Raw genomic sequence first — 25866 nt, forward strand, 5'->3', positions numbered from 1 at the left:
GAAATGTCCTATAAAGCTACAAATCTGGATAGTGCTCAAGGACAGTCATTTTACTGCAACGGATGTGTAACAAACCTTGAATTATTTGTAAAACACTACCAAAGCTGAATATCGCAAAGATCACATTAGCGCTGTCAATTCATTTCAGTTAACTCATGCGATTAACCCCCCAAAATTATTGTGATTAAAAAAATTAATTGCGATTAATCACACTGTTAAACAATAGAATACTAACTGAAATTTATTAAATATTGTTGGATGTTTTTCTACATTTTCAAATATATTGATTTCTATTACAACACGGAATACAAAATGTACATTGCTCACTTTGTTATTTTTGATTACAAACATTTGCTCTGTAAAAATTATAAAATAGTATTTTTCAATTCACTTCATACAAGCGCTGTAGCGCAATCTCATTAATCGTGAAAGTGCAACTCACAAATGTAGATTTTTTTTTTTGGTTACATAACTGCACTCAAAACAAAACAATGTAAAACTTTAGAGCCACATCCACTCAGTCCTACTTCAGCCAATCGCTCAGACAAACAAGTTTGTTTACATTTACGGGAGATACTAATGCTTGCTTCTTGTTTACAGTGTCACCTGAAAGTGAGAACAGGCATTCGCATGTCACTTTTGTAGCCAGCGTTGCAAGGTATTTACATGCCAGATATGCTAAACATTCGGATGCCCCTTCATGCTTTGGCCACCATTCTAGAGGACATGCTTCCATGCTGATGACGTTTGTTAAAAAATAATGCATTAATTAAATTTGTGACTGAACTCCTTGAGGGAGAATTGTATGTCTCCTGCTCTGTTTTACCCACATTCTGCCATATCTTTCATGTTATAGCTGTCTCGGATGATGACCCAGCACATATTCATTTTAAGAACACTTTCACAGCAGATTTGACAAAACGCAAAGAAGGTACCAATGTGAGTTATCTAAAAATAGCTACAGGACTATACTCAAGGTTTAAGAATCTGAAATGCCATCCAAAATCTGAGAGGGACAAGGTGTGGACCATGCTTTCACAAGTCTTAAAAGAGCAACACTCAGATGTGGAAACTACAGAACCCGAACCACCAAAAAAGAAAATCAACCTTCTGCTGGTGGCATCTGACTCAGATGATGAAAATGAGCATGCATCGGTCTGCACCGCTTTGGATCATTATCAAGCAGAACCCGTCATCGGCATCGACGCATGTCCTCTGGAATGGTGGTTGAAGCATGAAGGGACATATGAATCTTTAGTGCATCTGGCACGCAAATATCTTGCTACAACAGTGCCATGCGAACACCGGTTCTCACTTTCAGGTGACATTGAAAACAAGCAGCAGGCAGCATCATCTCCTGCAAATGTAAACAAATTTGGTTGGCTGAAGTAGAACTGAGTGGACTTGTAGGCTCTAAAGTTTGACATTGTTTTATTTTTGAGTGCAGTTATTTTTTGTACATATTCTGCATTTGTAAGTTCAACTTCCATGATAAAGAGATTGCACTATAGCACTTGTATGAGGTAAATTAAAAAAATACTATTTCTCTTGTTTTTTACAATGCAAATATTTGTAATCAAAAATAAATATAACGTGAGCACTGTACACTTAGTATTCTGTGTTTGTAATTGAAATCGATATATTTGAAAATCTAGAAAACATCCATAAATATTTAATGAAATGGTATTCTATTATTAAAAGCATGATTAATCGCGATAATTTTTTTTTAATCACTTGACAGCCCTAGTTCACATGGCTGTTGAGAGCCTGACCTGAAGCCAATGGGATCTGCATCAAGCCCAAATTGAAGGCCAAGTCCTGCAAGTTGCTGAGCCCCATCAACTCCTGTTGACTTCACTGTTCATCACTAGGAAGTTGCCTCAGCTAGTGTGACAGGCTGTACCCACCTCCTGCAGGGTGAGGTGTAGGAGCTATTGCATCTTTGAAATGCTGCTGATCCCACAGAGTGTCAAGGCTTCAAAGAGCACTGCTGTGCTCTACTGCTGCCCAAATGTGGCAGGGCACAGCAGTGAAGAGATTTAAAGTTGTGGCTCTGGGTGTTTGAGAAGCCTTACAACCTAAGGGTCTGACTGTGTGCAGGAGTTCCATGTCTGGAGTGTGTGTAGGTCCTGACCCTAAGGCTAGTGGGTGCAGGTCATAGTTACATGCTGAAAAGGAACAGACCTATTGCACTACTCCTTGTTGCATAGACAAGCTTGATAGCACCAACAACACTATTGCTATAGTTACTGCACACTACTTCTGGCTTACAAATAGGCTTGGCAGAATTTGATTTTTATTTTTTTCTAATTTCATCAGATATCAATATTTATTTTAAAGCATCCCCCTCCCCCCAATTTTTATTGATTTTAAATTTTCCCAGTTGGGGGTGGTCAGACCATTATTTAATGACAGTTGATGTTGCAAGTCAAAAAAGTTAGCTTTGCAACCATTAAAACACAAATTGTAAACATCATATGTCATAATACGCAAAGTAAATATCCTTAAATCAAATTCTAGTAAGTTCTCAAGCAGCATTTTTCTTACGTTGCCTATTGATAAATGTTGATGATTATCTATGGCAATATTTTCTGTTGGTTTGTTTGTGTGCAGTAAAATGGATGTTTACCAACATTTAAAGATAAAACTTGAATCCTTCCAACCCTACCAAAAGTTCCTACCAAAAGAAACATGCTCTATAAGGGCCTTATCCAAAGAGCACTGAAGTCAATGGAAAGTCTCCTATTCACTTCAATGGGCTTTGGATCAGGCCTTAAGAAAATAACACCAACAGCAACATTATCGGTTGACAGAAGCATTTCTATATTTCCTATTAAAATGTTAAATGGATATTTATTTTAATATTTTTTCCAATTGTCAATTTTTAAAAGCCAAATAGAACAGGTGAAGAAAAGTTACTTTGAAATGAGGGTGAAGAGGGAAGATAGTAGGAAAGAAAATCTTTTGTGATCAGTCTTTTCTCTGCTGCTAACTGGAGGTGAGAACACAACAAAAGAGTGACACTTACTTTCTGAGATTCAGTGTCTGCCTAGCCTTTACAGGCTGGGAAGGATGCAAAGAGCCTGCCCCTTGTGTAGCCTGCATGAGGGCTAGGCACAGTGGCAGCCCCTGCACTTGGAGAGCAGGGTGTGCGGAGGATAACAGCCACATGTGTAGGAGGCAGCAGGCTGCACCCCATTAAGCGGTGTAGAAGTAGGTGTGCTTCTATTGTACACCATTATTCTAGGCTGGGTAAATGGCATGGTCCCTAGGCAGGATCTGTGTACATTGCAGGTTTTCTGCTTGTGATCTTTTTCCATGCATCTAAGTCTGTTACATCTGACTGTATTCTTGTCAGTTTGATTTGAAGCACCCAATGCTTCTCAATTCACACACACACACACACACACAAAAGTCACTGTACAAATCTTGCAGTCCTCATCTTTTGTTTTCATTTATAATTTGATTTTGCATCCTTTGAAGCTCATAGTATTGAAACATGACAGGATACTTCAAATGTGGTATTGCAGATATCAAAATCTATATTTTAGAAACAAATCGAACACAATTAATTTAAAAATAAATTTCATTCATAGGTGTAGTCTGGGGGGACCAGGGGACGTTATCCCCCTTCCCCGCCGAAAACTGCAAGCCTGGGGCAGGCACTGTTGGCCTGACTGGAGATGCCCCTCCCTACCCCCAAATACAGAAGTCATAATATGCTTATGATTACGTTAACACCAAGGCAGGGCCCAGTCCTGCAAAGCCTTACACATGTGCTTAACTTTACACCCTGAGTGCAAAGTTAAGCACTTGCATTATGAGTCTTTGCAGGATCAGGGCCCAAGAAATTAAAGTGCTGACTGGGGGAAACAAATGGATTTTTAAAAAGTGAAGTGACACAAAAATCAGATTTGATTCTTGCTTTAGTGCTAGTTTAATAAATTATTTTGAGTTCATGATGTGCTTTAATGTTTAGTCAGTGTAGTTCTCTCACGCTTTAGGATTTTTCCCCAATAATCACATTTATATAGAGCATTCAGTAATGGACGTTTTTGTCCTTTTATTTATGGCCACGGAAGCTCTAACAACAGCCTTAAAATAACGCATGCATTTAAAAGGGCAATTTTGCTTTAACAGCTCTTCTGCATGAGCTATTACATGATGAATTCTAATAAAATATTTTTATGAGTTCAGATTAAGTAAATATTTTACGCGGGGGAGACTGGCCAGGATAAAGCCACCAGATTTAATATTTGCAGTTCACCAAAATTTCCTAGTAACTGTGTGGTTTCAGTAAGAGATTTATTGCTGGTTTTCTGTTTCGTATCTTCAAACTCAAAAGCCTCTTCAAAGTTCATAGTTTTCAGCAGCTTGGGGATTCCCATCTGAAGATATTTTTGGCTAAAGCATGGCACCGGCGCATGCTATTGATCTATGTCAACAAGAAAACGTGCTGGGGTTATAGGAGGCCTAAACCTTCAATAAATATTTTGAACCATGCTTGGTTTTTTTCCTCCGCTCACTCTATTCATTTTTTTTAATTTACAGCACCTGACATTTCATTTCATGCTTCAGATCTACCAGTAATTTTTACTGACTTGGTTCGCGGTGCTGGGTGTACCCCCATATACTTGACCCTTCCCCAAACATCTTAAAACTAATTTGAAAACCAATTTTTATTTCTTTTAGGCTATTAACTATTACAAACTAAAGTTTGATTCTTTGTGCCTCTGTGTGCAATGCCATATTGCTTGATATTTAAAGCATAACCCTGCCTTACAGTGATGTATGGATGTACTTGTTGGGGGCATCTATCTGTGTCCTGTTTGTAATCATGAAGAGGTGTTCTCTGCCCTCCATTGGCCAAGAAACAAACCATTTTGATCTCATAATAAGGAGAAAATGTAATGTGTTGCATGCATTAGCACATGCCCTCCAAACTATTAGCCTTGAGTGTGTGCCAAAGTAACCACACCTTTTTGTACAGCAAACTGGAAGTACTTTACGTACCCTGCCAATTGCTCAGAAGTGAGTAATATAATACCCAAGATTTGTACATGTTTGTTAGCAGGTGTGTATGTGTGTGTACCGACGCTGTAGATGTAACTAGTATTTGTGCCATATGCGTGCTGATCCAAAACTTAAAGCTACCAGGGCCAAATCCTGGCCCTTCCACAAAACCGGACCAGAGCTGTGTGGCTCTAATGCTGCAAAGCCCTCTCCATACAATGGAGGACAGAAATCCCTGTCAGGGCAGCTCTATAGCTCCTGCACAGAAGTCTAACCCGTTCCTGGTTCTGGAGGGCAGCGTCCACAACTCTGTCCCTCGCTGGACTACGTTGCAGGGCAGCTACAGAGTAGAGGGGGGTAACATCACAGGAGCACGCCCCCCTGATGTTCCACCAGGAAAGGAAACAGCTATCAGTCAGGGCGAGGACAATAGGTCACCAGAATGGATGCCCTCAATGCCCGCCAGGCAACATTTTACAATTATCCATGGCAGGGAGTCCCAATTCATACCCTGAGCTCTTTGGCCTCATGCACTTTTGCAGCCCTTTTTCGTTAGGCGGGTATGTAGTTACTGTACAGACCACTACACCAGGCCAGCCATCCTCAGCAACAATCAGGTCAGTGCAGAGCCCATGTATTTCTGGGGGGGAAAGGACTAAAAATGTGTCCTTTTATTCCTGTGGAACTGGGCCTAAGGTGTTGGCCCATAATGATTACACAAGCCCCAAAAGTAAAAATATGAAACATCAGTGCAGAGAGCTCAAATGCGCATTAAACTCCTAATAAATGCTACAAGCCACGTAATCAAACTGGGTGCCTCAGTTGGACACCTAAATAAATCCCACATTGGCACTTGATGCCCACATGACCATTGGAGCACCCAAATATTTGAAAATAGGGCCTAGGCTGTTTTCATATTTTTATCCATAAAGGCAGCAAGAGACACTCTACTACCATCACAATCACCTGCTAGATCCCCAAAGCAATGGGAATATAAGAAGGAAGCTCTTGAAATGTTGCCTTTCAAACTAGTGATGGGGTAGCCTCCGAAGGTTTGGATGCACTGCAGACAGAACCTCCGTTGCCCAAGAACTGATCATGAGATCAGGAGCCGTGGGGATACTGCAAGGACAGCTATTTTTTCATAGTTTTCCAATATTTCCTCATCTATATTGCACTGAAGCAAGAGAGGTGGATTTCAAAACAAGGTAAAAAGACAAGTCTAATTTTAGTTTTTGTTAACGTTGGAAAAAAAGGATTGGAATTAATTTGGGGTTTGGATTAGCTCTTATTTCATTCAAACTACCTTACCCCACAAAAGCAGGAAAGGGGAAGTGGATTTTTGCTGTAACACAAGGCAATTTGATTAAAAATAAGGAAAATAGTGAGTGCATTTGCTGGATATTGACACATGCATGGTGGTATTGAAGTGTTCTAATGCCACTCTGAAATGGATATTATACTGTACCACCTTTTCTCATGCATACAGATCTATTTGGGCAAACGTAAACAGTATACAAACAAATGCCAAGATTATCCAAAGTTGGTGTCTAAAGTTAAGCTCCTAAATTCCTATTTAAGTATCCAAATAACTGGCCTGATTTTGAAAAGTGCTGATCATCCAGCACTCTCCACTGAAGTCAATCACTCATCAGGTGATGAGTTAATTTTTGAAATACATGTATAAGCATCTGTTAACTTCCTGAATAACTGAAAAGTACATGGCACTTGAAGGAAGCCGTTTTCATTGTACTGTTAATTTTTTTCTGAATATATGTTTTAAAGAGACCCATCACTCAGTGGTTATTTCAGCCAGTGTTCTTAATAATGCATGCTCAAGATTCAATTACTTTTGATTTTTAGTGCCACATGAATAAAGTTATATTCAAATTAACTAAAAATACAGCCTTGAAAAAATATACTCACATGCCTCACATAACTCTCCATTTTAACCAGGAGTTATTCTACGGATGGTTTAAAAAAACGAGGCAAGACAGAAGGGTGATCTACTCCCAGATGATGGTGCATTATTTCAGGTTCCAGTTTACAGTAGATGAATTTGTGTTGGTATTTGCTCAAGTGCTATTTTAAACATATGAAATAGTTCAGCATGGGCTCGGTTAAAGACTGTTGGTGTTAATGCAGTCATCAAATACAGCCTTTTATTTTTCTGTGGTAAATTATTCTTACTAACTATATAAAGGCCTTGTGTAAAAGCCTGGACACACACAGAAGAGCTTAAAGCTGTTGACAAAGTACATTCACTAAGCAGTGAATTACATGAAGTTACAAAGTCAAAAACAACAACAAATTATAGTGTGTAACATGAGAGTGTTTTTCTCTGTGCTGGCTTCAGAATATATTCGCCTCAGCAGACAAATCCACCAGGAAGTTTTCCCCCATACTGCCAATAGTATAAAGTGGTTTGTTTGGCTCGAAATGCTGCAGATTAAAAAAATGGTCGATGATGGGTATATAGGTTGAGGTTTATCCTCATCAAGATTTAATCATGTCATAAATTTAAACATCACCGGAAAAATATATATTTATACAGAGGAATATTTTTTGAATTCAGTTTCTGGATGTTTTTTATCATTCATTTTCAGCCATAGCCATTTATTTATGCATATTATCCTTTGCTCTTTAATTACATCTTTTATCTGTCTCATCCTGTTCCAATATACACATCTGATTTGGCTTATATTGTCTCAGATCTACATATGTCTGGATGTGCTTACTGTCAGGACCTGCCCACTGGTGTGGAAGGAGAATTGCTTTGGCTAGAGTAGTAGCCGCAATCTGTGTCAGATAGTTGTTTGCAACATGGAGATAGGTCTTATTCTCATCTTCCTTGGAGCCCTGTAAAGCCTGATAAATAGCTAAAATTAATCTGATCATTTCTTGTTCCTTTTTATGTCTTTCATCTTGGCCCAGAAAACCAGGAAGCTGCTGTGTGCTTATGATTACCTTATAGTCAATGTTTAGTATTGCAAACATTAACATTCATCTGTACTAGCATACTGTGTCCACTGTGAAATTTTCAACATTGTAAAAAACTAAGATCATTTAACCTTACAAGTTTACTTTTTTCTGACTAATTTATCACTGATTTTTTTTCATTATTGCAAATGAACAATTTGAGTGTAGCATCTCTTAATGTTTACTGTAGTGGCTAAACATACTGCAGTATTTCACCTCTTGATAAAGGGAGCCATGCATTTTTCATTGCAGAACACACCGGGTGGAATGCTGGCCCCATTGAAGTCAATGGCAAAAGCCCCATTGACTTCAATGGGGACAGGATTTCATCCGCTGGCTTTAATGGCAGGAAAGATGAACCCACCAGTGAGCCAAGGGGTTAATAGCTATGACAGAGGTTATGGGGGAGCACATCAGTAATTCTCTGTTCCCAGATCTTAGTTTCATTTCAACTACTATTCAGTCTAACAAAAAAAATAAAGACAGACACTTGAAAGGGAATCGTATACTACTAGTTTGTACTAGGTTTTTTTCAGGAAAAAGGAAACAAATATATATATATGCAATATATTTTTACACTGTTTAATAATGCTATAAAGTATTAAATATATCACTTTATCAGTGTGAATGTTAAAGTAATGACAATGTTGTGGATGTTTAAACCTTTTAAAGTTGTCCGGCTGATTTCTAAAACCACGTTAACCATGGACAAGCTACTTTGTCAAGTAAACAACATTATTCCTGATGTTTAGAGGAAAAGTTCAAGTATGGCAGTAGTCTGTTTAGCACTGTAAAAGCTTGTTTTGAAAACTTTTAGTAAACTTCATATTGTGTACGCCATTGTTTCTTAGGAGTATAGCTTTTCATAATGTATGCTACTGCTGCTGATTGTATAAAATTGTATCTTAAGGCGGTTAAGTGATCAATAAATCTGTTAATACATGTTAGCCTCTTGTTTTCATAAAGTAAATGACACTAACCATTAGTTAAACTGTCTGTTACAAGTCATTTTGTAATTTAGCTGTTAAGGTAACTGCAATAAACTACCGTTAAAAACACTTCACTGACTGACACCCCCACTTCTAGCTTTGAAAGACACATTTCCATTCAGCCTTAGTTAACCCCATCTGTCAAAAGGGGGATCATTATTCCTATCTATTTATCTTACTCGTGGCGATGTGAAGATAAGTTAATGATTGCAAAGTGCTGTGAATATGAAAAGTGATGCTTAGTGTAAGAGCTAAGCAATATTATGATACTAGGACTATATAATGAGCATTCTCAAGTTCTGAAAATATAAAAATGAATACAAGTTCATTGTGAACAGAAGTTTGGATAGTCACAGTACTTAAACTGGGCTCTGATCTCAAGCTCCTAGGCTGCTACTCTACTGTTGACAGAAAGCATTGTGACAATAAATGCTTTACTCCCAGGAAGAGCCGTCAATAAATATAATCCCTTCTGGAAAAGCAAACGCATTCCTTTCCTGGTGGAGCAAATGGCCTCTGGAGAAAGTAACTGTCCTGCCTGTTGGATGATTGGGCAGATGTAACTATCAATGGTGCATTTGCTCACCCTCAATGACTTTTGAACCTTGCAACATCTTGTTTTATTATTTTAAACAAAAAAAGAAGACTGTACTCAATAAGGTTTTTAACTTAATCACAGACCCTTTATCCATAAGTATAAATATTCCTCAGTGCCTCGCAGCTGTATGATAAAAAGTAATAGAATGAAGCTATTTCATCAGAACATACACTAGAATAGTATTAACAATTAGCAGATAATATCACAATAACTTTGTGCTGTTAAAGTACTATGTTGGAAGCTGTACATGGTACTTTCCTACTTTATCACAATACTACTATCAAACTGATTGAACATGTTACAGTGCAACATACCACCGAATTGTCCCATACATACTATTGGAATGAATGTCATTTTTGCACTCACTCACTCAACACACCTATGGAAATGTCTTTGGCTAAAATCTGAGAAGTAGAACTGAAAACCTCCGATGACCTTCATTTCTCCATAGAGGCCTCCGACTGTAGCCAACACGACTGCCTCAAAGAACTCTGTTATTTGTGAAGTTGTGATCCCGAAGCATGTGTGGTAGGTCACCCGAACAGCAGCAATCAAATAAAACATGATTTTTTGGAGCTTTTTTTAAATTTTTTTTTAATACGTCAGTTTTTTAAACTCAAAAACCACTAAAGAAAGGGTGTTTTACAGTCCACTATTCTACTTTACTGGGAACCTAGAAATTAAGTTTAGGGTTTTCAAAGGAGTCCAACTGAGCTGAGTGTCCAAATCCCACAGAATTTCAAGAGAATGACCTGCAGCTATTTCCTTTGGGCTTTTTTGACTGACACAATGAGCCTGGGATTTCCAGTGACATAAATGCAGCCTCTTGAAATGGGTATTTGTGTAATTCCATGTATATATCTTTGTACACACAGTATATGTATGCTGTCTATGCAACATAGTATTATTTAATTAAAATATGTAAAATTATCTTGGCCAGATTCTCTGTGCTCTAGCTTCTGTGAGCTGCATCAGAGAGGGGGGGTCTGTCAGAGAGCTGGTTATGGCTCTATGATTATCTCCCTGACTCCAGCCCCAAGTACATCTTAGAGCAAGCTGGGGGCTAAGCCAAACCACACCTGGTAGCTCCAGTGCTCTAGGGTCCATTTGCCAATTCATTTTCAGAGTGCATTATGTTCTGGTCCCTCTGCCTGCCCCACCATGCCCCTAATGTACCGGGGTTGTGGGTAGGAAGACAGAGGTGCTAGCTGTGCTGGATCTAAGACTGAAGAGGATCCCCCACACTTGCTGTACCCCTGCCAAGAGATTTGCATTGGAGTAGGACTTAGACTCTGACTCCTTAATTAGCCTGATACTGAAAAATCAACTCAAGTTCATTATGGCAGCGGTTCTCAAACTTTATTGCACCATGACCCCCTTCCTACAACAAAAATTACTCCACAAGGGGGTGACCTGAGCCTGCCCAAGCCCCACTACCCCCAGTTGGTGGAGGAAGGACCAAAGCTGAAGCCTGAGGGCTTCTGCCCTGGGTGGTGGGGCTCAGGCTTTGACTTCAGCCCCAGGCAGTTGGGCCTGGGCCCTGGAGTCCAGCACGTCTAACACCAATCTTGGCCACCCCTTTAAAACGGGATCATAACCACTTTGGGGTCCCGACCCACAGTTTGAGAATCCCTGCATTATGGTGCACCAATCTGGTTGAGATACAGATTGTATAATTCTGAGATGTGTATATGAGACTGTCATTATCTGAGACTGAAGGCTCTAAAACTAGCCAAACATCTTTTAAGTGGTTATGCTAACAGCATAGTAACCACAGCCCCAATTCACCAAAGCACGTGTGCGCTTAACTTAAAGCATGTTCTTAACTCCATCTCTAGTCAGCAAAGCACTTAAGCATAGGCAGGTTCCAGATCTCAGGAGGGAGTGCTAGACAGAGGCTCTGTGCTCTGGGACCCGAAGACTGAGGCAATGACGGGCCTCCAGGAGTTTAAAATACCTGGGAATCCAGAGGTTGGGTTCCTTCGCAGCAGATTGGGGGTTAGCCAGCAAAGGAAGCCTGCCTGGGTCTGTGGCAAAAGCATTAAGCCAGATCCTGCCCTCTTGTACAGCTTTACAAACACTAGAACTTCAGTGGGATTGTGCAGGCGTAACTGAGAATTTGGCCAGCACAGACTATTTCCTTCACAACTAACTAACTACATAAATATTTCTGTTTGACTGCTAATTAAATACTGATAAGGCAAAAGTGGTGTGTACTGTTTATGTATCCAAGGCAATGTGGCAATAGAAGCTCACTCTTAGAAAAATGAGAACGTTTCAGTGCTAAATGGCCTTCATAAGTGAGGCATTGTTATATAGCACAGAGCAAATAAGCCCAAACGAAGTCCACACTGCCATTCCTAGTCAAAGGGCATTTGGTGCCTGTAGTGAGGCCGGGGGGGGCCCTCCCAAGGACCCAGAGTGAGAGGGCCCCTGCCCTGAGTCACTACAGGGCCAAAATGTGCTTGTATGGATATATCTGATAAGAAGCAAATGCTGTGTGTTATCTGAAAGCTGATTTAGCAAACTAGCTCCTTTGCTAGAGCCCAGTCATCTTTTGAGCTCAGCTGCTGGTTTATTTATAGTCAGCTTAGCATGCCTAGAACATGTAGGGGTTACCCGGTTGGTGTATTTGTATGGAATCATTTAAAAGTAGGCTGGTGCTGTAGTACACCTGCCTCCATTTCCAGACAATTTGGACTATTCAGTGAAAGCTTCTCCCATTAATGTGATTTGTGCTTGTGAGTTTCTGCAGCCACGAAAACATTATGCACATAGCACATTTTTGGCGGTTTGTTTTTCCACAATGTAAAATGAGTTAGTGTACAAAACTTGCCACCACAGCTGGTATAAAAGCTTCTGCACTAACTGCAACTACAAAAAATCATTCAACATCAAAGGATGCTGCAAGCACAAACACAAAGGTAACATCGTCATTGTTACTGTAGCTGGAACACTTTGGGCAAGTGTACCTAACTCCCCTGGTCCGCTGCACCTTCTTGTTTGTCCATTTGTATATCCCTGGTCTAGTTCCCCAAATCAGTCCATGGATTTATGAAATTACATAGATGAGATGGACAAGACCAATTTCCTTTCCTAAGCCATGAAATGATAGCAGTAAATGGTGCTTATGCTACATCTCACCCTGGCTTAGATGCTGATTCTTATTTTTCTATTTGTTTTCATACCATTAACATATGTCTTCATGACACAGGTACCCTAAGTGATCAGCACTTGAGTCTGAGGCCCCGAGTTAGTGTAGCCCAGGCGTGAGCAGCCACAATGCAAAGCCATACCTCAGTTACTCTGTCATCAATGATGCTGCACTTCTCCATTTGTCACTATAGCTTCTGGGGGCATATCCCATGGTTCTTTATGCTGCTGTAAGTGCTAGGATTCTTTCCTAGTGAATTATGGGCAAGCTTGTTTGTCCTTCTGGGCATATGGGGGGGAATTGTGGGAAGGCAGTGGAGGACTCTCAGTGCTGAAGTGAGTCAGTTTGTATGCTCACAGCAAAGTCAGCTGGTTACCACTCAGAATGAAAGCAGGCTCTAACCCATACTCCCAGCTGTGCCTGAATGCAAGCACCACTAAATTCAGGTGAGATGTTTGTGTCTGTGGATGAGAGGGGGCTACAGGGGCAACCCATGACTAAGAACCTGAGCTAACTGTACTGTGAGGACATACCCTCAGACGACAGGGGCAATTTCTATGCTTTGAGACTTCTTTTCTTCCCTAGTTTCTCTTTTGCTCCTGGTCACTTTTTGTGCTTTTCCTTTCCTCCCCCTGCCCTTATTTATGGTAATTGAAATGACTTCTGTTTACTTCAGTTTCTTATATTCACAATCCTTTTCACCCAGCTAGAAACCCAAGTCCCTTTCCCTCTCTGACAGCAACCATCACTGGGAGCTTACAAACAGGGTTTTGGCTAATTTATTGCAAATGTGTTTACATCACTCTCATGGATAACCCCTCCTTCTTCAAGCTCTGTCCATTGTAAGAGTGAGTTCCTTGGCCTTACCTCTGCCATTTAGGGTGTAAATATTATGCTAATATTAAGGTGGAAATTTGCACCAGGAAAAAGTAATGATCTGCTGGCTTTACATTATGTGCACAATCTCTTAGTATTTACAATGTATTTATACAATACTATGCATTATGGAGTATCACCAAAGACTTTATCATTTATATTTATGCTGTGTTATTGGAGCTGTGTTGCTCCCAGGATATTAGAGAGACAAGGTGGGTGAGGCAATATATTTTATTGGTCCAACTTCCGTTGGTGAGAGAGACAAATCATTTACAGGAGTCACTTCAGCCACCATTGAAATTGGTCTATGGGGGTGGAAAACAGTACATAGCAACACTACACATCCATTTAAAACAGAAAGTGAAGCATACTGTAACCAAAGGAGATGCAAGGGGAATTGTCCTGATGGAAAGAATGGACAATGATTCGAACTGGATTTAACAAGGAGGCTGGGGCTAACACTTCAACCCTTGCATAAAAAGGTTCATAGTATCTACAGTGAGAGTAAGCTGGCAGGATATTGGAAAGGAAGCTTCATTCCCGTTAGAGGCGCTATTAATGTTATGCTAACACAGAGGTTCAGGACCAGCCAAGGGGAAAGGGCAACTTTCTGAATCACCTACAGCCTTTCTTGCAGCATGGGCATGTTGGCAACTTTTTTTTTTTTTTTTAAATTGAGGGGTAGGGGAGAAGCTAGAGGTTTTTAAAAAAAAACAAACAAAAACCAGCTGTTTAATGAATAGTTTTGTACCATGACTAAATCGGTCCAAATTTTAATAAAATTAGATAAATGAGCTTCTGTTCCAAGCTCAACGTTTCATTCCTTTATTAACCCGATCCTACAGCCTAGCTGTCTATATCCAGGCAGCGTCATGGGAATTTGTTCCACAGCTTCTATCTAAATAGGAACTAGACCCAACCCTGCTTATCATATTCAGACTGGCCATGAATCCTGCCAGTCATGACCCAGTGACAGCCCACATGATGAATATGATTAATGAGAGCTTAAGTTACCATGAATGTACAGGCGATTGCTATTAGTACATAGGTATGATTTTTGTTTTAGGTTTGTTTATGTATTAAGTTCCTTGGAAAGAGTCCAAAAAGGAAAAGCATATATAGCAGTCTCCTGGGAACTGGCACATTCAAATGTTAAATATTAATTAAAAATACCGGTCCTGATTATTACATAATTTACAATCTCTTACTTATGGGAAGTCTCAAGTACAAGAATCCTTTTGACTAATCCAACTACAAAAAAACCCTTCATTTTTTAAAGTTACATGTACACTTTTAATATTGCTTAACTCAAGAATAGCTGTTAGTAAAAGTGACTTGTATTTACTATGTATCAGAACTGAGTAATTAGTAGGAGATCAAATAATTTCAATTTCTTTTATTAGAAAAAGATAACGAGAAAAATATTCAAGAAAGTTATGAATCAGACTACAGTAAAAAACAGATTATACCTGATCCATTTATATTGCAGAAGAGAGTAAGCTGCATCACATATTAACTGCTAATTATTTTTTAAAAATCCGACAAGATTATTTACTGCACATTTGACAGGGGAATTTTCTGCTGACTAGAGTCCACCCTCTTTGTGCTGCCTGAGAGTCCAGAGAGGGTGGGTATCAGTAGAGAATGTGACTCTTACTGTACTTGTAAGTGAAAGAGTACAGCTCATACTCAGTAAGGTTATGGAGAGTAAAATAAAAGCTTTAGACAATAATGGCTGTATAGGGAAAATGTTTGATAGTGTTATTTGTAATGGAATAACTAAAGTAACTATCAATCACACATAGGCCAAAGGACTATCACAGATACATTCTTTGTAAAGTTTCACCTCTTGGTACAGGTGCTCATCCACAGTGAAATTGAAAGAGCAAGCAGTAAATATTTTCTTTCCCTAAAATGTTTCCCTTCTAAACCATGTTTAATATTACATTTGATAATATGGACAGCAGTACCCAGTGCATAAGTACAGATCAGTGCTATAATTCAACTTATGATACACTACATTTATATATAAAAAATATGTGCTATGTCCTTCTGAACTAACTCAGCCATTGGCACTTATGGCCCTGATTTCAAGATAATAGTTCTAATTTTGAACTCACATTTAGCTTTAGGTAGCTCTGACTTCTGGACTGAAAGTGCTCAACCAAAATTTCTGACTGGGTTTAAACTGCCCTCATGCACATCCATGTTTCTGTAAAAAAGAAAGTGAAGATTTGTTCTGGAAAGTCTCTGCTGAACAATTTCTATGCACAAAGACAGAAAAACAATTTTGAATAAATAAAAGGTATCAAAGACATCAGCTCATGGTGTAGTCGTAAATGTTTGCTATCACCTCTTATAAATCATTTTACAACAAATTTCCTTGTATTGTCACTAACACCTGCTGTTGTCCATGTTGCTATGAGGATGTTTATCCATTGTTTTTTGTAACTGATTGTAATTCCAGTGGAGCTGCTCAACTTCAGTCCTGTGTCGTGTACGCGTCTCTGCTAATTCTTGCAGGAGATGCTCATTGGTAGAAACCAAAGTTCTGCAAATAAACAATCCAAACAACTAATTGTGCTTATTATTTCAACCATTTTACTTCTTTTAACTTCCTTTCACGTTTCTATTGGGTGCTACTATTTCTTTGTAATTCTACTACAGAATAAACTATTGTGGCTATTTTTTTCCCCACTTTGAATGTGGAAAAGAAGAGAGACATCAATGAGAGATTTTTAGGAATAATTTATGACCAAGTAAACATTCCTTACTGGAAAGAATAGTCTCAATAATACATTTCAAATAGAAGTGCTCTCCATATGAACAAGTTTGCCTTCACTGGGCCAAATCCTCAGCTGATGTAAAATTGTATTTTACATTACTGAAGCTCTGGCCAACTAGTTTTTAGCCACTGAAACAACTATAAAATAAGCTGTTGTGTTAATTCTGAAATCCTCATAACTGCCAAGATATAGACATACTGTATGTTATCTTATTACGGTAACCCTCCCCCTTCAGAGTCACAGCACAGACTCTCACCCCATATGTTTAGGACACAGATGGGCAAGACCAAGGTTGCTTTTGTTTTTCCAAATCCAAAATTGGGATTTACATTCCATTTTATCTGAAGCTGAAGATTTCCCCCCTAGTTTTGTCCCATCTCCAGACCATGCTGAAAGGAAGTTATATAAAGCAGCCTTTCAGACATTTACTGACACTGATCCTAAGAACAAGTGCCAAAAATTATAAGTCATATGAAAACAAAGTTTATAAGGGGAACTTTTTCTAGCATCTCCCCAAAACAGAGAGACAGAGAGCAACTTACTAAAGCACAAAAACACAACAAAAAGGGACTGGGGTCATGCCCCTTCTATCCTTTCACCAGATGAGTAATTCTATAACTGGACAGAAACATTAATTTCTTATTAGTAGATCACATATCATGTATTACAAGTTTATAATATAAAACTGTTAGCTATATTACAGATCATAAAAAGATGACCATTTAGTGGCCAGTAGAACTTGTTTCAGGTGATTTATACTGGGGACAAAGGTCAGTACCAGAAAATGCCAGAATTGGCTCCTAGCCAGAGTTTCACCATCAGCCCCTGGAGTCCATAGTCCATCCACCGCAAACAGAGTGGATAGGTGTATTTTCTTTAGTGTTGGCTTGAGTTCATCACGATTCTGGGAGTTGATGTTTTTTAGATTATCACACCGGGACATTCTGACTCCAGCAAGTTGTGGTTAACAGGAAAGCTCTATAGGCTGCTGAAGAAGATTCAAATCCTTTGTGTGGGATGCTACAGCCGCATCAATAGAATGTAGAATAGCAGGGCCTGCTTAAAGTGAGTTGTTTCTATGAGACCCTGTGGGATTTTTGCCACAGTATCTGCCACTGGTTTAAATCAGCACAAGTTGATCAATGGCTGAAAGTCATTACCAATGGGCAGAAGGCCTACATTACACTGAAATAAATTGGTTGTTTCAGTCCATCTCCTCAAATAGCATATAACTATATCACAAAAAAACACATAGTACTCAACCCCTCTTTGCTGACTGTTTTGGCAGACAGGGCAATGTTTAAATGGGCATGGAGACTAAGATATTCTCTGCTCCTACGAGATGATCCCGCCAGAATATGGCTGAAACTTATTTACTCGATTTAGAAAATCGGCCATCTAATCCCCAGGGTACTGTTCAAACATAACACATTAGTAGGCCAGTGTGTGTGGCACTTGGCACTGCCAATACCTCTGCTGCTATCTCTTCTGGGGATAAACAGCGTACTTCAGATTCTAGTTCTCCCAATTTGAAAGAGCACCACTATTCACTTAATTAAAATAAAACAGACAGCAATATTTACACCTTCGTAAAACACGTCTATAGTATAGTCTCTCTTGTACACCCCCTCTCCAGTGAGTCAGCCCAAGTCATGGGTCGCCTTTGTGCATTGAAACTGGAGGCAGCTCAAGCTGTTGCTTAGCAACCCATCTGCTCTGTCCTGTCTTCTTCTTGCTGCCCAGCTATTTTCCACCAGTGGGAGGGCCAGCCTCAATTTCTCCCTCTCAGCTCTTGTCTTTAAATACAAATTTAGTTTTTTTCCCCCAAGAGGTATGTGTGCAGAACACCAACATTCCAGCTCAATTATACAGGACCTAGAAGAAAATCCATCATCCGTTTTCCACCCCCCCCCTTCCACACAAAATGCCTAAGATCTAGCACATTCACACCTCACTAGCAAAATGGATGTAGTGCTGCGTCAGAGAGGCACACAAGGCCTCTAACCAGCTAATTCCAGGGGGTATCACAGCACGCTGTACCAGTATCAATGGGCAGATTGATTATCACAAGATGGCTAAAGGAACAAGTAGAGAATGCACTTGCATTCCCAGAAGAAATCTGAAAAGCAACAACAAGGTCATCCCTGTGTACTTTTATAAAACATTACAAGATAGACTTCAATCCCCCCCAGAGAGCCCTCCTCTGGTAGAAGCATACTTCAGGCAGCGGTCCTTATATAGGCCCAGGTCCTGCTTTCCATAGGGGGGAAGAATTCTATATTTTGGGGGCTGATTCAGCCTAGCATTTCAATTTTAATGCCAGGCTAGCTCAATTAATTGACTTACACTAGTGTTAAGAAACACAGTGTTAATTCAGGCCCATTATTCCCCTCTTTCCCCCTGCCCATCTCAATTTGTTGCTGCTTGTTACTTCCCAATATTATGTACTGGTGGAGATGCCATGAAGCAGAATGGAAAATTTGTTATCTGATCATTTTCCTTCTGTAATTAACATTTTAATTCATCCGCCCCACCCTCCTCCAGGATAGTAAGTTATTGAAGTTTCAATTGAGTATAAATCAATATATTCAATTGAGTATAAATCTATGCAGTTTAAAATTTGAAAAAACAAACGAAATGTTTAAAATGTTGCTCCTGATTTAGTTGTATAGTTTGTCAATTTAAGAGGTAGAGAGCTGGCTGAGCAGACTGGTTGCTAAGCATCATCTTGTGCTACCAGAATCTAGAGACAACTCAGTACTATGGACTAAAAATTTTACTATGGAGCAGTAAGGAAATCATCAATTAAACTTTCACTTGTTCATTAAATACTGAGACTAAAAGGCCTACTATGTTTACATTTGAAATACACTGAACATCTTCCACTCATAGTAAACATTTAACTGAGAAGCTCTGGTACTTTAATACAGAATTAATTTAAAATTTCAAAGTATTCAATATGCCAAGGATCTGGGTTTCTTATGTCATTTCTTTTATTTCTGACCAGGACCTTCAATATACCTATGACTTTCCTGCAACATCTCAGTGAGCTCCTGAATCTGATCATAGTGCTGAAGACGCTGTTTCAAGTTGATGTTTTCACTTCTTAACTGTTGATTCTCCTTTTGCAGATCTAAAATTCAAAGAGACAAAATATCTTAAGGAGGCTATATCTCTTGATGAAAATTCAACCTAACCTCAGAGGGGTAAATATTGCACAGTAGCATAAAATAAGACTGAATATCCATCCCTTGGATGAGACCTACAGTTGACGGCCTGACCTTTTGTGCCAGTTAAAGATCCCAAAATATTCTTCATGGGCCTGAAGTCATGTCAATGACAGGCTTTCCACTGATTTCAGTGCAGTTGGGTCGATCTCCAAAATTAAGGGCATTAAAGCCAGTGCCCTGGCCAAATTTAACTTACATTTTAACTATAAACCTCCCCTTGCAGTTTCCATCTGGCTGGCCCCTGTGAATGAAGCAGGTCCAGCGCCCTTGTGCCAGAGCAAGTGTTCCCATTTTGCCAATTAGGAGGGTAAGGCAGCTATAAAGGATTAGAGAGAGAGCTGATGAATCAGAAGCTGTGAAGATGAGGGTAGGTGAGGATTCCCTGGCGGTGAGGAAGAAGGCAGGTAAGCTGCTGCAGACTGTATATTTGGGGGCTGGAAGAAGGCTGAAGGCCAAGAGAACAGCAAGAGGGATTTGCTGGGTCATGGTGGGAAGATGAGGAGAAGGAGAAGAATAAGCAGAAGCAGCCTGCTGGCTCAAGCCAGAGAGCTGGAGCCAAGGGCTGGAGAAGGTTGAAGACAAGGGAGCAGATTACCTGCTGACATCTCCAGACCTACATAGCTGGACCCAGAAGAAAAATGAGTAACTCAACCAGAGGTTAGGGGTCTATTACAGGAGTGGGTGGATGAGGTTCTGTAGCCTACAATGTACAGAAGGTCAGACTAGATCATCATGATTGTGTGAGGGATGCTCCCTGGCAAGGAAGCTCCCAGCAGAGAGGCTGTGGGAGTTCCACCAGCTCTCCCTAGAAGGCACTACAGTTGAAAGGGTTATGGGGCGGCCTGGTGTAAGGTCAGGAGAGAATGGCACTGGAGAGCTGGGACATAGTGAGGGATGCTGGACCGGTATGTTGCAAGTACTGTTTTTGACTATGGTGGGAAAATATGGACTATGGCGGGAAAATATGGACTATGGCTGTGGGACATCTGTTATAATTTATGTTTGTGGGACTTTGGGAATAAGTGACCCCACAAGGGCTATTATTACAATTGGGATGATGCACTGAACTATTTCTGGGGAGTCTGAAGAAAGGAAACTTAGGCAGCTGCCTGTCATGCTGTGGCCTGCAGCAGGATGGTGCTCAGGCGGGACTGCCCTATGACACCATTGTAAGTTGTATTTTCACCATCTGTTTTAAACTGTTTATAGTAGTATAATATAGTAGCTTGTTAAGTTTGTAAAGTGCTTTGGGATCTTCCAGGCTGAAAGGTGCTATATTAATATAAGAGTATTATGAACTTCAGACACATTTTTATTTCCCTAAGCCAAAGTAATGTCTTCTGGTTAGCACCCCAAAATCTTCAGGCTCCAAAATGCCAATACAATGCATTATATTGGTGGGAGGAGGGGAAGAGGATCAGGAAACCTTATTTTTATAGTTTTAGAGCTAGCGACGATGAGCCTAATTTACTGCAGATCCCTCTTCTTTACAGATAAGGTGAATGCTGGCAGTGGCCACTCCATAGTTAACTTGGAAGCTAGCCTAACTCACTCCTGCCTCCCAAAATAAACTTATCTTTCTGTGATTTTGAAGAGTTATATGGCACAGGGGAACTGTTTGAAAGTCAACATTTGGGAGATCCAGACTTTTTGTGGATGTGTGTCTGAGTGAAAGTACAATTTTTCTAATGGAGGTACAATTTTGGAGAGTGCTTTTTAGCTGGACTCTGCTGTTTAGCTCTCAAGGTCCCTTCCAGCCCTACATATCTATGATTCTCTGAAACACGCTTTCAGATTTCTTTTTTTTTTTTAAACTGAGTAGGGCTTTGTTTTTTGGAGGTGGATAGGTGGGCGTTCAAGTAAATTGTTTCCTGCTCTTCGATACTGAAATAATTAAATAGTAAAAGTATCTAGATGAAAAAAAGTATGAGAAATGTATTGAATACTAAGGCTCAGTAACGCACCAAATAATTTTAAAAAAGGACTCTGTCAATCATTTTAGACCTAAAATGCAGGTACCATAAAAATCTAAAGGGACAACTTAATAAATTACCATTGGTGTGTGCAACACAATCATCTGTAATAAATGCCCTCAGTATTAAACTGAGCAAACGAAAGTTTCCTAACAATGAGTTCTAACTGCTGGAAACTCATCATGTAGAAAGCATTGGTGAAAAGCACTGATGAATGTTGTTGTAGTGAACAATGCTGCACTGACCAGGAAGGATGGACTGGATGATCTAACAGGTCTTTTTCCACCAGTTATTTCTATGAGTTTATATATGCCTCTTCCAGACGGTATACAGCTACCATTGTCCTATACATGAAAATGTTTGTTTGCCTGCAGAGATGCTGATATTTGCTAATTGGCTGGTTCCTGAAAAAAGTAAACGAGAGTATTCATTCAATTAAAAACCAAAGTTTACTCACATGGTATTTCCAGTCCTCTTTCATCATTTTTATGAACATTTGTCCAAATAAATTATGATTTTAATGTTCACAGAAAGGAAAAAGGTCACAAATTCTTCCGCAAATGTGAATTTGCGTTGAAAGCGCAAGGAGGAAGTGTGAAATTGAGTGACAGGTAATATACTGGCTCTAGTGCTTTAAATAGAGACAGAGTTCATCAGTGTAACAGTGGAGCAGACTCAGACCAGGTCTACGCTATAAACTTACATTGGTAAAACAGTCGCTCAGGAGTGTGAAAAATCCACACCCGAGTGACCGTTATACCAACCTAACACCAGGGTAGATAGCACTACGTTGATGGGAGGGACTCTCCCATGGACATAGCTACCACCTCTCGTGGAGGTGGATTAATTCCACCAACAGGAGAAACTCCCGCATCGGCATATTAGCATCTTCACTGAAACACTGCTGCAGCATTTTAAGTGTAGACCTCAAGTTATTAGTGCATTCATACCTGATTGGATGGGTTCCTTGGCTTCCCAGGGACTAGTGGGGAGAAATGGTCAAAGTAATTGTAAATGGTAATCCCTGCACAACTGGTGTTCTTTATCCCTTATCCCAGATTCTGGGCACTTCAATGTGTTGATACTAGACTGATGTCACCAGCATGTCAGGCTTTGTGTTACATGGCACGCCTCATTGTTGTCCTGATACTTACTCATGAGGAAAGGGGAGAGTGGAGTTTGTGAGTGGATGAAGTGCATCTTTTGTTTGGGCATACTGGAACTTCGTTGATAGGGCTACTAGAGGGAATCATGTCACCAGATTAATAGTATGATCCACAGTTTAACACTAATAGAATTATTAATAAGGTTGCAGTCAGTGGACTTTAATCCATACTTGTATGCCATGTGTCCTTATTCTATTCTGGTTGGTACTAAGCAAATTTAGAATCTATGCTGGATATGCAAACACACACTAAATAAGTAAGCATTAAGAGAAAATTTGTCCACTTTAAATGTGGTTTGGCTGAGAAATTGTTGATTATATCTTTAAAATAGTGAGCTACATCCTCCACTCTGCTGTAACCCCACTCTTTGAACCCCTCCATTGGCTTCCCCTTCTCTGTCACATCCAACATAAGCTGCTTCTGTTCACTTTCAAGGCCCTTCACAAATCAACTACCACGTTACTTATTGTTCGCTGTCAATCTGTTCATGCTTGCCTCCGATCAGCCCATGATGCCAGTCTCCACTGCCCAATTGTTAAATTTTCAAACAAGCACCTTTGTGCCTTTTACCACGCTGCCGCACATGCTTGGGAGGCACTCACTGTAAACATGCACAAAGCTACCTAATTCGCTACCTTCAAATCCCTCCTTTGCTGTGATGTCTACAAAAAACTTGACAATGGGTAGGCTGCTGGTGTGCACAGACCAATGTTGTCTCTGTTTCCTTGTACTCCTGTCTATACTTATCTATTGCCTCCTAGTTAGTTTGTAAGAACCTTGCGGCAGGGATTGTCTTTTTGTTTGCTGTTTGTACTGCACCTATCACAATGGAGTCTTGGTCTATATCTAGGGCCCCTAGCCATTAAGGTAATACAAATAATAATTGCCATGGAAGTACTTATGGAATGTGGCAGTACTTGGTGTGAGTAAAGGCATCATGATATACAAAACAAATTAAACCTAAAGATAGAACACAGCCAAGGGTTTGCCTCTGACACAACAGTTATTAAAACAAGTGTTTTTAAAAACTCACCAATTAGTTGCAAATGTAATGAACTAGAACTGTCTGCATTTTTGACATTCTGTTCCACATTTAACAGATGAGCTTTTAAGTTAGTGTTCTCTTCCAACAACTGGTCTAAACGTTGCTTCAAGATATCCTAGTGACATTTAAAAAATTAAGAAAAACAGAACAAACCTTAAAAAGGAAATTGATAACTGAACATTTTCCCAGTAAATTATTCTTTGACAGTCTAAACATGATTTTGTAACACAGTAAATCATAAAGCAATCATCACTGAAAATGAAAAAGGCAAGACCTGGTATTCCTGCTTTATTTTGTTTTCTGTGACTTGGTTTCATGGAAAACAAACATTACACCAGTCATTGAATCACAATAGTCCAGAACTTGGGAAAGCCTGGTATTCCCCTGGATGGAAAGATATAGACAGGGACCCAGATTCACAGCCTTTATGGTATCTGTGAGCTTCTGACTGTCCATAGCAAGAGGGATTTTCCAAAGGGTGTGAGTGCATATAGTCACAATGGTAACTACTTTCTTCATGGATCCATGGCTCACAGTGCTGTGATGTGAACTTATTTCACAGAGTAATTATAACTGACCATTACTGCCTCGAAACAGCAGTCTAAAGCCAAGCAGAAGAGACAACTTTTTGCCAAACTTATCTATCTTCCTGGATTCCTTGTCAGATAGAGTTGTTTTGGATTGCTCAGCAACAGCTGAAGCTGCTGAAGATCAAGGACTGAATTAAGTCCAAAAAAACCCATATAGTGCTGTTCACACACATGGTATAATTAATCTGGCTTCTTGGCCATAACAATTCTCCATAGCAGAGAATTGCTTGTGTTCTTTCATGTTGCTCTCAGGCACGGAGGATGAAGGTACAGGATGGCACAGGGATCCCATATCCCAGGAAAGGAAAGACTAACAAGTCGAGAAGGAAGGTAGTATCCTGGATTGACCTACAGTGCCAAGTGAAGTCATGACAGAATAATCCTGGATTGGATACAGACCACATAGGAGGCTGCGATGGGACACACTGGCAGGGAGATTAATGAGGGCCTGTGGACCCATCCAGCTGCATCTGCAGTAGATGTCAGGTGTGGAGTGGAGTTAAATCAAATTCTAGTTCTCTTCCTGGCTGACCAGGAAGGGGAACAGAGCTCTGCTTCTCTCTCTATGAAAGAAGCCTAGTTACAATCAAGAGTCAGATACAGAACCATAAAAATGTAGGGCTGGAAGGGACCTTGACAGGTCATCTAGTCCAGCCCCCCTACCTCATGCTGAGGCAGGACCAAGTATACCTATACCATCCCTGATATGTTTGAATAACCTGGTCTTAAAAATCTCCAATGACAGGAATTCTAAAACTTTCCTTGGAAGCCTATTCCAGTACTTAATTGTCCTTATAGTTTAGCAAGGTATTTTTCCTGATATTTAAACTAAATCTCTCTTGCTGCAGATTAAGCCCATTACTACTTGCCCTACCTTCAGTGGGCATTGACAGCAATTAATTACTGCCCTCTCTTGTAACGCCTCAACTTGTCTCAAGACTTATCAGGTTTCCCCTCAGTCTTCTTTTCTCAAGACTGAAGATAAAGTGTAACCTTTCCTCAGAGGTCAGCTCTTCTAAACATTTCATTTTACTTGCTCTCCTCTGGACTCGCTCCAATTTGTCCACATCTTTCTTCCAGCGTGGTGCCCAAAACTGGACACAGCTGGGGTCTCACCAGGGCCAAGTAGAACGGGACTATTATCTCCAGTGTCTTACTTACAACCCTACTGTTGATACACCCCTGAGTGATATTTGCATTTTCTGCAACTGCATTACTGCAACTGCTCATATTTGAGATCCACTATGACCCCTTAGGTCCTATTCTGCAGTACTACTGCCTAGCCAGTAATCCGATTTTGTAGTTGTGTATTTGATTTCCCCCACCCCTTCTTACGCGTAGTACTTTGCACTTGTCTTTATTGAATTTCATCTTTGTTTTCAGACCAATTCTCCCATTTATCAAGGTCACTTTGAATTCTAATCCTGTTCTCTGAAGTGCATACCACCTCTCCCAGCTTGGGGCCAT

The 25866-nt window shown here is 40.0% G+C and overlaps 2 protein-coding genes across 10 annotated transcripts in view; one reads left to right on the top strand and one right to left on the bottom strand.

The window, feature by feature from the left end:
• Positions 1–8939, top strand: part of TPPP (tubulin polymerization promoting protein) — a 120884-nt gene extending 111945 nt beyond the window's left edge. For 2 of the 5 annotated variants that reach the window (XM_075125521.1, XM_075125522.1), the window contains one exon: positions 857–8939. In XM_075125521.1, the coding sequence (XP_074981622.1) occupies positions 857–1392 (536 nt within the window). In that variant the 3' untranslated portion in view covers positions 1393–8939. Of the gene's footprint in view, positions 1–600; positions 659–856 lie in introns of those variants that run through there. The other 3 variants (XM_075125525.1, XM_075125523.1, XM_075125524.1) reach the window with 3 other exon arrangements.
• The window catches only part of CEP72 (centrosomal protein 72), a 64404-nt gene continuing 38753 nt past the window's right edge, over positions 216–25866 (bottom strand). For 2 of the 5 annotated variants that reach the window (XM_048839375.2, XM_048839372.2), the window contains 3 exons: positions 23798–23924; positions 19417–19528; positions 14991–16160 (listed from right to left, as the gene is read on the bottom strand). In XM_048839375.2, the coding sequence (XP_048695332.1) occupies positions 16004–16160; positions 19417–19528; positions 23798–23924 (396 nt within the window). In that variant the 3' untranslated portion in view covers positions 14991–16003. Of the gene's footprint in view, positions 1358–14990; positions 16161–19416; positions 19529–21843; positions 22003–23797; positions 23925–25866 lie in introns of those variants that run through there. The other 3 variants (XR_007355102.2, XM_048839374.2, XR_007355103.2) reach the window with 3 other exon arrangements.

The sequence above is a fragment of the Caretta caretta genome, chromosome 2, assembly GCF_965140235.1.
Source record: "Caretta caretta isolate rCarCar2 chromosome 2, rCarCar1.hap1, whole genome shotgun sequence".
Taxonomy (NCBI): domain Eukaryota; kingdom Metazoa; phylum Chordata; order Testudines; family Cheloniidae; genus Caretta; species Caretta caretta.